General features: G+C 35.9%; 1 protein-coding gene and 1 long non-coding RNA gene across 19 annotated transcripts in view; one reads left to right on the forward strand and one right to left on the reverse strand.

Annotated features, from left to right (window-relative positions):
• The window catches only part of EML1 (EMAP like 1), a 131,078-nt gene that overhangs the window by 9,263 nt on the left and 108,400 nt on the right, over positions 1–13,415 (reverse strand). For all 18 annotated transcript variants that reach the window (XM_069783487.1, XM_069783492.1, XM_069783490.1 and 15 more), the window contains 8 exons: positions 12,089–12,184; positions 11,420–11,554; positions 9,945–10,044; positions 7,670–7,824; positions 6,368–6,493; positions 5,975–6,106; positions 1,773–1,840; positions 107–195 (listed from right to left, as the gene is read on the reverse strand). In XM_069783487.1, coding sequence (XP_069639588.1) covers positions 107–195; positions 1,773–1,840; positions 5,975–6,106; positions 6,368–6,493; positions 7,670–7,824; positions 9,945–10,044; positions 11,420–11,554; positions 12,089–12,184 — 901 coding nt within the window. The remainder of the gene's footprint in view (positions 1–106; positions 196–1,772; positions 1,841–5,974; positions 6,107–6,367; positions 6,494–7,669; positions 7,825–9,944; positions 10,045–11,419; positions 11,555–12,088; positions 12,185–13,415) is intronic.
• Positions 2,196–13,027, forward strand: LOC138685428 (uncharacterized). The gene is made up of 3 exons (XR_011324675.1): positions 2,196–2,252; positions 4,950–5,042; positions 12,775–13,027. It is a non-coding gene; the product is annotated as an uncharacterized lncRNA (long non-coding RNA).

Below are 13,415 nucleotides of genomic sequence, written 5' to 3' on the forward strand. Positions count from 1 at the left end.
TCAACTTCAGTATGGCAAGTGGGGAGTTATTTTAAAACAGACCAACCCCAAATTTAACAGAAAAATTCAATGCTTTTTTTTAACCAGTAAATAAACACTCTCAAACCTGGTGAGTAACGCATTACAGACAGCTGTTCGTTTCCATCTGTGTGTACAGTGACCAAGTCTTTTGTTTCTGTGTCAAACACAAACCACCTGTTGTAAATACAGAAAGAGGCCAATAAATCGTTCCATAAGGAATTTAAATCTACTGTAATCTTGACCAACTTTTCTTCTGTCAAAATAGCATAAGTTTTACACCAAGAAAAGAAAAACAGCAACTGCTAATTGGTTTGGTTTATTTTTACTTTAACACAAGGATAGTTTCTTTCCCATGTTTTTTAACCAGAAAAATGATCAGAAATTGACCCTGATATCAGTCTTCAGATTTTAGTCATTTTACTATGTGTCATGCATTAGAATAAAGTAAGCATTACATACAATGACCTTTCTCCTTTAATGACCCTCCTCTATGCTATGCTGATGTTTAAACTGATGCCTACATTAAACCCCAGAGCAAAGGAAAACACAAGCAAGAATCAGGACCATTCTCTTTTGATAGAAGGATTAGCTTTATTTATTAATTTATTTTAAAGTTAATTAATTTAATAATTTTTAATTAATTAATTTTAATGAACCAAAATTTAATTTGTGGGAATGTGCAGAAAGGACAAAGATAAAATTTGCATTTCAATACTTGCATCAAATTCTTAAAGACAAAGTAAAGATTCCTCTCAAAGCTTCTCCTTTTGATTTACTTTATTTAGTACATAAAGTAAATTTTGTAACTAAAGTAAATCCTTTATTTATTTAGGATTGATATGCAATCCCAAATAATCTTGGCTCAGAACCTGTGAGCATCCTATATGTTCTCAGTTAAGTGGAACTGTCTTCAATACTAACAGCAAAGTCTGCCCTCAAGTGACATTAAAGGAGAGGACGAAGTTACAGTGAAGGTACTCCTTCCTCCTACGACAGACAACCAAGGTTAAACCCAGGGTCTGCCGTTGACTCACTGTGTGACCAAGGGCTCAATCTGCCCTGTAAAAAGGAGATACTATCTTTCATCTCGGTTTTGTCTGTCTTGTTTATGCCTTTTCAGGCAGAACAAGTCTCTTAATATGCATTCTTACACTATGTCTAGCACAGTGGAACACTTGCCAAATTTTTGTTAAAACCTCTGGTTGTCTCTGCATTAGAGATAATAAACCGCTTGCTAAATTTTCCAATGAGCAACTTTTTTCTATGCGATTTCCTCTATGCTGCCCTACAGGCCTCAGAGAAGATCTCCGTGCACATCTGCAAAGTTAATTCATTATCTCAGACTCCTCTTAGCCTCTCCTTTGCCACAATGGACACAAGGATTTAACATTTAAGTCACTGGTACGGTGACAGCACCTCCCACGCAAGGTCTCACTGCTAACCTAGGCTTCCTGCCCTGTCCACATCCATCTCCTGGCACTGATCTTAGACTGCCGCTCTCGCAGGGCAGAAACCATCTCTTCCTTCTGTGTTCATGCAACGCTTGGCAAACATGGGGTACTGGTCCAAGACTGGGGTTTCTAGGCACTAAGGCAATACAAACAAATTTCACTCTGAAATTCAACAGAAATCAATAGGGGATGAATATATGTCATGCATACATCTGCAAAACAAGAACATGAACTTGGACATGAGCTGGAAAAATCATGTAGCGTTTGTTGGTGCCCAAGCTGTAGCTCTGCGCATCTTACCTGCCGGTCAGCGTCCCTACTGCAACAACAGGTGCTGAAGGATGAAAACCTGAAGACTGTGCAGGATCCTAAAATGTTTCAGAAGGAAGCACACTGTTTTACCAGTCCAAGTTATCACAAAAACACTGTTCAACTATCTGTCTCAGGAACAGAGTAAGTCTCTCTTGTTGATTTTGGGGGGTTTGGGGTTTGTTTTTTTAAATACAAACTTGAGGGAAAAAAACATTTTTAACTGATTGAAATATTACCCAATAGATTTTTTCCCTCTATATAAGGCCACTGTTTTCTTTTCTTCACTATCTAAAAATAACTTGGCAAGTGATTTCATAACATAACATTGGCAAAGGCAGCTTCCCAACAAATCACAAACAAGTAAGAGATAAAAATAACTTATTAAATTAGAGCTGACCTAAGAATTAAGTATCAAAGCTGCAGTTTACCTACTGTCTAAAGGACAAGCAAGTACCTTCTTCAACAAAGGTAGGTATCACTTTGCATGGAGGATTAAAGCCTAACTTCTACGCACACCACCACCTTTTTCAGCACCTGCCTGTTGCAGCTTAGGGGGAAATTAAGGGCATAAACTGGGTTTCTTATTTTGATACACAATTTTAAAACATTTTACTTTGTATGGTGTATTATTATGGAGACAGGTAGAATTGCAGTGTTCTTCTTGCAATTTAAACATATGCCTAAAAAACAAGGTAACTTGTTCAGTTACAAAGAATGAGCTCCAGAACTTTTCAGGTTATAGCAGAAAGTCCCAAAAGAAATAGCTTATTTTTTCTGATACCTGCCAAAAATAATTTAGAAATGTAAGCAAAAAAAAATCCAGTAACATATCTCACAGAAAAACTTATGTCCTTGATTTTCTATATTCTAAAATAGTATCACATTGTAGCCATTTTAGTAAACTTGTTCACATTTTTTGCAAGTTGTAATTACTAGCCCTAGAGGCTAGGTGTAAGGGATACTCTCATTAATTTGAAACTAGTGACTAATTTCAAAGACATTACTAACGCTAAAGAAATTTCAGAGAATTGTTGAGATCCAGGATTTCTATACACATTCTAAACCACTACAGTAGTCCAGAAAGGAAAATTTGCTAATTTTTTTAAAGTATAATTTCATAGTAAGTGCTAAAACATTCTCTTGAATAAATCAGAGGTTCAAACTGTGAATTTAATGAGCAGTAACTTGTACTCATAACTACGTTAAAAAGCTTTTACATAGATCTCTATGACAAAAATAGTTTAACATGAAATGATTTATTTACTCTAGATAATCAGTCACTGATTCATGAAACAATCTCAGACATTTCAAGTCATTAATAAGGAGATTATTGTCAAGATTGATAATAGAAATCTTGTCTTAATGAAGTGGTGTGTACTTGGAGGGGAAAAGAAATAAACCTAAATCTAGTTTAATAGTCCTACTGCTGTTGCCATCAACCTTTTCAAAAGCATCAAGGTAAATAAAGCAGTTTCTTAAATGTTTCAATAACAACACCTTCTTAGAGAGCGTCTTATATTTGCAAAACCACAGCTAAATATTAATTGAAGCTCACTGTAAGTCAATCAGCTAAACTCCAGTTCTGTTTTTCAGAGGACAAGGATAAAACAGTGGAAATTATGTCCTTTTTTGAGTTGATGATTACTTAAGTAACTTTATTTCTGAGATAGCACCTTATCTGATTAATAGATTTGTTCCTGTTCCCCATATTGTACTTATCTCCACTAATGATGTTTCACTATCAACTTGGACTTCTAAATGCTCTTTTCTTTAGACTGCAAAGGAGCAAAGGGCCAAATTTTGCACTTCTCTCCATGACTATAAGCCCTCCTCCTGTAATGAGAAATATATCAGAAGTACTAACTTCTTATTCTCCCAGCTTTTTTGAAAGTGTATGCAAGTATACAAAAACATACACCTTTACAGTGAGCAGAGTAAAGGATCACATTAGTACCTGCAACTGAACTACACAATGATTTTTTTCCAACAAAAAAGAAATTTATTAAGAAAGCATAAAAATGGTACCCATAATTTTACTTTCCACTTCGGGATATTTATAAATAAGACTTGCACAAAACTAGTCATGCACCATTTCTAAATAATCAAACTAAATCTCCACAAAAAAAACTATGATAAAGGCCTATGTAAGTTTCCAGTCGTGTCACTGTTTGTCACTCTGAATTGAATGTGAAGGAGTTGCTGCAATCGAATGTGTTCATATTCCATACAGTACAATATAGTACACTGCTACTGCTGTATTTCAAAACAAAAAAAGGCACCAGGTCTATCTTTGTTTTTGAGAGTCTACCAAGACAGATCCTGGAAAATCTGGTTTATAACTACTCACTGATTTTTAAAAATACGTTTTATCACTGAAGTTCATAGCCCAAGTGTGCTGGTATTTATTTTATCTTGCATTTGGCATCTTGGTAACAGTTCAAGGGATTTGCAAGCACGTTAAGATTTTGGTGCATCTCAAGATAGACCATTCCCCTAAGGCCCAGCTACACTATTCCTAAAGACTGAAGGGGAGAGAGCTTGTTTTTAAAACCAAATCATATTAACATATCTTAAAGCCTAAAATGTTCAAGAGGTAGGAAAAACACACTTATCTGCCTGCCTCTCAGGCCAAACTCTTAGTATTATTGATTTCCATTTTTTTACATTAAAAAATCTGCTTTTGTTTTTCTTTCTTTTAAGTCCTTATACTACAGGCCAATCTGTCTTTACAGCCCAGGCACTGAACTGTGAAAATACGGCTCCATCTCTGGGGCAGTAACTAGTGATTTGGTCTCTCCAGTCAATTTAGAAGCTTCCCATGTCAACAAAAATATGGATCTTAGAATGTATGACCTTGGTTAGACAGAATAAATTCCAATTTCCACATTCACCAAGCAAGCGTGATTTAACAAGTGCATACAACTGGAGTGGGATACTATGAGACAGTTTGGCAAACGCTATTCTGTTAAGACTGCATCAACCTGATGCCACAGCATATACTTATTGCAGATGCATTGTATTCACTAAGTGTTATCACTACTAGCTTTAACTTAAAGTGTTATGTAGGCCTGAAAATGAACAATCTTTTTATGAAAAGAAGTCACATAATTAAGATTTTCAAAACTTCATGTAAACTAATAAAGGATTATTTACTATATCACACAGAAAGCACTTTTGTCAGCAACATTAGGGTCATCTATAAGTTACCGGCTACAATTTGATCTGCAAACCTGTGTATTGGATACATATCTACACCAGGTACTGTTTTCTTTTTCCTGAAGTAATTTTTGAACTTTTCCACTGTACAGAGGGCAGATAAGAAAGACTGAGAAGTAACTTGTTCATTGTGATCAGTACATGTATCTCCAAAAAAGCATACTCTCACACCTATTAAAAAAACACGTAGAGAGAAGACTGTTTGGAAAAAAAAAAGTGATAGTAGCATCTCAAAATAGAGATATAAAAGCAAGACCACTGTCTCTAGGAGATAAGCCAATGTCTTTTTATGGGTAAATATTTAGAAAAGTGATCAGGTGTCAAAAAACGTATGCTAAAAAATCAGTTCCTAGTGATACATGTAGCAATCAAGACCACATGTTACCACAAAGCTATTAGGAGTCTGCAGATACACAACTGAATGCTTAAACACAGTATAAAACTGAACCTCCACTCAGTATTCCTTCAGTACCTAAACACCAAGCTTCATACCAGAGACAGGAAGTGAAATCCAAAAACCACATTTGTTTATTTGTGAACAGGATGTATAAAAATACTAATAAATTATAAAAAATAAATTAAGAAGGCCAAAAATGTCACCAAAAAAATCTTTTCCTTCTGAATTCTGACTATCATGCTCAGGATGGTAGTAATCCTCATCACAACTACTTCTAAACGATAAACATTTCCTAGCTTTATATTTGTGGTTCTCTTCCTATTAAAAAAATAAAAACATCAGCAGCACTGTACACTTCTATATGATACAGCATATAGATCCATATAACTGGGTTAAGGGTTTGAAATTCTTGTTTTTAAGAATTTTACATCCATTTTCAGAAAGACAAATTTTATGACTCTCATTTTTTTCCTCAAGTTAATACTTTAAGATATTTTTAATCAATAATCTCATGAAAAACTCAAATTACTTGAGGAGTTCTGTAAGATGAGTAGAGTTGTGTTTAATAAATTTATACCTCTATAATCTTGTTCCAGATAGGACGATGTGTGGTAGCATCCCAGAGGGTAATGTGTTTGTCATGTCCACAAGTGAAGAACTGAGGTTTAGAGGAATGGACTGCAAGACCCCAAAGCTCATCAGTGTGACCCTACACAAGCAGAAACATTTCTTGACAAGAAGGACAGTACCATCAAAAACTAAACATCTTTAAACAGGATTAAAATGACCAAACTATATATTAAAGCATTACAAAAATATATTGGCTTAGATAGATGCATATTTATGTTATTTACTGCCAAAAGTACTGTAATAATAAATCAAATAGATGCATATTTATGAAACTTAACTTTAAGCAATACCTTTACTGCTATTACGCACTTAGAAATGTTCTGGTAAGGCAACAGCTTACCTGGGTAATTGGGAAAAAATCTCCTGATAGTGTGCCCTGTAGGACGAAGTTTCTAGTGGTTCCTATTAATACAACGTCCCCTTTTCCCTCTGCTACTGTTCTTATTGGACCAAACTGCTCTGGAATCTGTGGTCATAACAGACAAAGAGATAAGTCAGACAATTTTTCAAGCGTTGCTATTTTTAAAGACATATGGCATAGCAAATGCATTTTAATAAGTGTTGCGCAGAGAAGAAATGAAATGGTTGAATATATATGTCTGACTTTCAAAAGTTTATAACAACTTGCATCAGCTCAGTAACTGTCTTTATAACACTACAAGAAAAGACATCCTTATCTGCAGAATACTCTGTACAGATAAACCAAGTATTTCAACAAACAGAAAAGGTTCCGTCATGCTGTGCTAACTTGATCATATTTTAACTGCAGCTATGGTATCAGACTAAGCATTTCTACTCAGAGATAGTGTCAAGCTTTATAGTACTTTCTTGCAAGGAATGTTTCTTTAATTGCAGCCTAGGTTCTGAAAGAGTCAGTGCAAATCTCCAATATAAAGTTCAAGGGAAGACGTGAAATTTAAAACAACAAGGAATACCACTATATGAACAAATAAGAGAAAAAGAAGGACACCGTGGTTAGAAACAGCATAAGCATGTACCTTGTGCTGTGTTAAAAACTGAATTACCAAGACAGACATGCCATTCCAGTTCCATATATATTTGCAACATCTAATAATATATAGTAGAGTTGAAACCCTTCCTCAGAGTTTTGATTGTTCTCTTACATTCAGTATGTAAACAGTCATGTAGTTCTGTCCAAACAAATTCTGCTTTAATCTTTCAAGTTCCTACATAGCAACTGAATTCATTTTCAGAATTTCTTTTTTAAATAAAGAACACTAACCAAGAAATTAATGAAAAATGTAAGTACTAAAAACCCCCAGAAGCCCTCACATCATTCTGGAAAAGAGGAAATTACAAAAACTTTTTAATATTGTAATACTCTGAAGTGAAAAATTACCTCACATTATTAATTGCAAAGAAAGGAAGAAATAATATGAAAAAGTATGAATACAAGATTTGTTTTCCAGTTACCGTAGATCTTAAAAAGGAAATGCTATGTTAATGAATAGGCTATCATAGGAATGACCTGATGACTCAAATGATACTGCATTTTACCATTGATTTGCTTCTCCACAAAATACACATCCATAAGAAAAAAACTGATTTAAAAAGCTCTGTTCAGAAGAGAGCTAAAATTTCATTTTGAGTAGCAGAGTAATTTCAAGATAGGTGATATCACCTCAGTTTTGTGAAGTTTTTGGTAGTTTCCATTCCAAGATATCAGCTTTCGGTCTTTTCCTCCTCCTGATACTAATGTGCCATCTCGCAGCATACACAGCGCAAAAATTCCACCCTCATGTGCCCCTTGAACTGCGTGGCTTATTCTGTTGGTACCTAGACAGATGGAAAAAAGACATTACTACTGAAATACTCAGCTTAATAGCTCCTTTTTCCCCAGTTTTTTTTCTCCATTTCTCTACTACCTGTCAAGGATTATACCTAAATAATGGTAATGGGCAGCATGGAGTGTTGCACCAAAATGCACAGACTCACAGAAGAGACTGAATTAGTACATCTTAAGAACATATTTCCCCATCTCAAAAATGACAAGTATACATACTCGCTCAGCCTAGTTCAAACACAAAGTAAAATAGGTTCATTTAAACTTTCATGGGGGTTTAAGCTAAACCGTTTGACATGACATTTGACCTGCAGTAGCACTACGCACCTTATCAACAAAGAAACCATAACCCAGTCGCTTGTTATCCTTCAAGGATATTCCACAGTCTCCAGACACCAAACTTGCACCAAAACCCAAGTAAGCTAGAGGTCTTTGTACGTCTGGCAGAAGGTGCTGAATCACCCTCCCAAAGAGCCTGTACTTCTTTACTGATGAATTTGGCTTGTTCAAGTACCTTCTTAGGCTCCAAACACCGTCAAAACTAGCTACATTAGTTTAAGTATCTCTAGTTTGATGAACTGTTACTATTATGAAGTATAAAGAAATGATTACTAGTAATTCTATGACTGAAATGTGCATCAAAGCTTGGCTAACTTTATGTTTAGCTCAAGCAAGGGGCTGATGCAAGTTAGGAAGAAACAACTGCTTTTTCCGTTATAATTGTCCTTTTGCTAAGGCTACTCTGACCTGGTGGAAGGAGCCCTCGCTTCAACATAGAGCTCTGAGTCAAAAGTAGTGAAGACATATAGAAAAACAAGAACAACATATAGAAAAACAAGAACAACATTTTTGTCCAACCCAAAAGAACTGGCAGAGGTGAGGAGATCTTGCAGCACACAAAGAATTCCCTTTCATTCCTGGGAGAAAGGGCAGAAGAGGCTGCTTGCAGTCAAGGCAGAAATTAGTCTACCGGCATGAAGGCAAATGGGCTCCCGAGCAGTGCACTGACCCTACCATGCCAGCAGCTGCCACTGCCTCCCTTGTCCGTTGGCAGTGCAAAACAACAACCAAGAACAGGGAGGAGATGGGACTCTGCAATTTCTAAACTCCATTTGGAAGGAAAAGTGTTCAAGTGCCTTGCTTTAAACTATCATAGGAAAAAGAAAAGGGAAATAAAAGAGGAAGTGAGTTACAAGCACCATCTCCACCCCTTTCTTCAACAGTAGCGTCTCGGTCAAAATCACAAGGAGATAACTGCCTGATAGTCCTTGGATGAAAAAAAGTCTACAAAAAACAGCTCAGTAAGGCTCAGCTGTGTAACTGATTCACCACGTTGCTTCCCAGGTCTTATATCCTTTGGAGTATCTTGGCAGAAGGCACTGAGTAAATAAGAAGCAGCTGTCATCTATATCCCTTCTTCCTTTACTAATAAGGCCTCCTTTAGGGGATTCTCCTTATTCCTATGCATGGCATCTCACACACTAAGTAAACGTTTAGGATGTTGCTGCTGTTTGCCTTCCGGCAGGCATTGCCTTCTGCTTTCTAAAAAAAAAAAAAAAAAAAAAAAAGTCTTTTCCTACTAGAAAATGCTTTTTAAGAAGTTCGTCCTATCCATCTGTTCTTTTGAAATAAAGCTGAGGAATTCAATTAGATCTGCATATATTTTAGCTTGGCTTCCTAGGAAAATAAATAAAGCTATTTGTTGTCTTTTTAAAAGTGTATGTCAATAGGCATAATTTTTGCAAACACTACAGAGTGACAGCACAGGAGACCGGAGATCATGAATTACATTAACAGTGTTTCTTACTATCACACAATGATTAAGGAAAAGAACTTTTCCTGCCTTTTCTTACGTCAGTAAAAGCCATACATGCTGGCATAGCTGTATGATTCAACATTTGACCATAGGGAACACATTCTATAGAATTTTGTGCTCTAGCAGTATGTTCTTTAGGTGCTCATAGAGGAGAACCCAGACATAATCTGCTGGATTGATCTTGGGAAAGAACTCAAGATAAACAAAATTTTTTATTCTTAAAGTGAGGCTACACTCATGTAAAAATTCACAGTCTTTTATATTAAAATTTCGCTATTAACTTCAATCTTGTCTTACCTTTCCCCCAAACCAAAATGTTTCCGCTTGAGTCTCCTGTAATAGTATCACCATTTTCAGAAAAGGTCACACACAGGACAAACTTTGGCTTCTCTTGTTTCTGTATGGTTATGAAAAATATACACTCACAGCAACACACAACCCATTCATTTTAACTATCCGCATTTGAGTAAATTAGTTTAGTCTTGTACAGCTCTATTATTACTTAAATATCTACACAGGTGTTAAACACGTTCCTACGGTCTAAACAGTTAATCTGTGCAAGGGCAAAAGATGTATCAGCTGAGGTTGGTGGCCCAGTCCTGCACCCTTTCATTACAAGTTGTGGACAGAGCGAGTGAGAAGGCCTGCCAACTTTTAACACAAGACCAGCAATGCTCTGAGATAAACCGAATCCCCCAACTCCCACATAATCCTAAAGGCTTTAAGTATTTAGGAATGGCTGAAGATATAAACAAGCTTTATTACTGTAATTTTTAACTCCAAAATTAGAGAGTTTGCCTGTAGTGTAAGAATTAAGAAATCATCTCTTGAAAGAATCCTAAGGTTCAGTAACGGAAACGTTGCTTTGAGACCCTACATTTAAGATACTGACAGCAAGAAAACAGTGTAATGGGGAAAAAAAAATTCACTAGCTAGTAGCTTCTAAGGACACTATTTACAATGTTTGTTGTCTACCAGTGTGTACGGCCTCTTTCTCCCTCAAACTAAGAACTGTTCTCAACTAGGGGCACCACACTTCTCCATCTGGAACAAGCATCGAGAATAACAGAGCCATAACATAGGCAGAAATCTGCCCAAGTAGCTTAGATGTTAAAAATGAATGAAAAATAAAATGTAACAAAAATTAAATGCATTATCTCAGTATCTCCTCCTGATTTCACATGAAGTATATTAATTGACATTGCAAAGTAGTTGTTTTGACTACACTTGTGAGCCACGACTCCACAAGCGGTTAACTAGGCCTTATTGGAGTTATCTGCAGTCACCACCATCCCTCATTTGTGCAGGCAGCTGCTGTAGAGCTTAGTCTATATTTAAGAACAAAACCAAATCAAGACCGTGAAATGAAAATGCTATTTACCAAATAGTGGCCAGCTCAATCTGTATTTGAATTACATATGTGTATGTATCTGAGCAGAACAGAGGAAGAAGGAAGAATATTCATATTCACGTAATTTATGGGGTTTTGCAAGTCTTTACTCTAACAAAATAAAACCCAGCATGAATCACTCTAGGAAGGAAAAAAACACTCTGCAAGGAAGAAAATGGTAATTGCATTTCAAAATCTCATTGTGGAAGTTTTACCCCGGAAAAGTTCTCTGTGCCATATCATGAATGCTACCTGAGTTTCTGCAAAAATTCAAGTTTAATAATGATCGGTTGTTTTGATTTACTCAAACCTTATTAACGCTTATTTCTGTATGAATGTACCATTACTATAAACATAAAATTAAGGAAATATTTTATTTTACCTCAAATAATCCTTGCTTTTTAATAAGGGAATTCCCTTCTAGTGTCCAAAAATAAAGGTGTGATTTTCCACAAGTAACTATTATGTTTGTATCAGTAGGGTGAAAATCTGCAGCAAATACAGCCTCATTAGAGCACTTGGAAGGAAAAAGAAAAACATTGTATCAAAATTTAAAATTCAAAGAAAACAAAACAGTATGAAATCGTTCTCTAGTTAGATAAACTGATACTCCTGATATAAGAAAAATTCTGAGCTATTCATTTATTAATGTAGTCTGGAATACTTTCGGTATAACACTTTGAAGTCAAAAGATTTTATGTTTTTATAAGTTAGCATCAAAAGTTATCCTTCAAAACCATGTCACATAATGAGAAGTTCTACACATAAAAGATTAGTTTAAGACATTTCTTTTTCTGCACATGCTCCTATCATTGCTGCCTAGACTTTTCTAATCAATTATAGAATGACAACAATAGCAAAATTTAAAAAAAAAACCAAACTACTGGGATAATCTCAACAGAAAGAAAATATTCCCTTTCTTCATGTTCTTTGCCTTTTATAAAGTGAAAGTGTTAAAAAGGCACAAGAAGTTAAATATAGAAAGACATTTTATGACAAGAAATTCAGATCTATATACAAGCAAGTAGTACAAAATATCTTATTGCAACACCTTGACGTCTGCCAGCTTTTCTTCTTTCTGCCAGTCCCACACAGAAAGCACGTGGTCATTTGAGTCATCCACGGAGCACAGACTACTTCCTCCATTCTGAGGCAAAACATGGAAAATATTAATGCATTGCCCAACCAACATGAGAAACATATAAATACATATTCAAAATAATTAAATACTTATGTGTAGGTGAAAATATTTATACATATTTACACTTTGTTATACTTTTAGTTATCCCATAGATCTCAATGAAATGTAATAATTTATAGGGTCATTGAAAAATAGGGTTAAATAGGGATCTAGAAGAGGAACTCTTGCAAACTGTAGACAAAGAGACTATGTCAGGAATGAGGTAGGTATCTCTTTTCAAACATTCAGTAATGGAAATTCCAAAGGCAAACTACATATCATTACCTATTCTATTAAGAAAGCTTTTCCTGATAATTATACTGAATTTCTTTCTTTGCAATTTAAACCAATTCCTTCTTCTCAGATCTGCTATGGACATGGGGAACAATTTTCCTCTTCATATAGGAGTAATGGATTCAAACCAGGGAACGTAGTAAGAAATTAGAAAACAACTTATTCCTGACAGGTGTCTTTTTTATAGTTATGTCTTCTATCAGTCTTTCTAGTCTTAATGGCCCTAATTCCTGTAGTCTTTCTTCATGCATCATATTTCCTAGACCTTCTCCAGGTGCTACTCATTTTTCTGATGTGGGAATCCAAATACTGGATGAGGAGCTCCCACTGAGACTCTACCTGAACTGAAGGGAGCTGACCGACATCAGTCTCACTAGTGATGGGAACTGCTGTACAATCATCAGATCTTTTTCCAAACAGTAGCTATCTGGAAGGTACTTTTTGGACCATTTTTCCCAATTTCTTTGGTGTTCAATCCTAGCTCCATGTCTACAGTGGAATAAACCCTCAAGTACTTTCCAACCCATTCAAATATGATTTTTGTAGCCTGTTGCTCCTGGCATGAGCTACGTTAGCTTTGACTGCAGATGAGCTTGCTGGAACAGACTGAGGCTGTGGTTACACAAGCACTCACTCCTTCGGCAGCAACGCTGACACAAACAGTCCTTCCTCTGCCACCCATAGCACAGCCACTTGTTACTGCCTCTTGAGCTGAGACTCTGCAAAAGTTTGGGCTATCACAGAGTGAGCCTCTTTGGGGAACAGATCAACTTTGGGGGGGAAAAGAAGACCCAAGCAAACTCTGCTTCGTTTTGTTTATATATGAGGTTGCTTGGTTGTTTTCCTGATGCAACAGGCCCCTAATACTCATCTCAGACACAGCTACAAAAATAACTGTACCCAG

This window comes from Haliaeetus albicilla, chromosome 5 (genome assembly GCF_947461875.1).
Source record: "Haliaeetus albicilla chromosome 5, bHalAlb1.1, whole genome shotgun sequence".
Lineage (NCBI taxonomy): Eukaryota > Metazoa > Chordata > Aves > Accipitriformes > Accipitridae > Haliaeetus > Haliaeetus albicilla.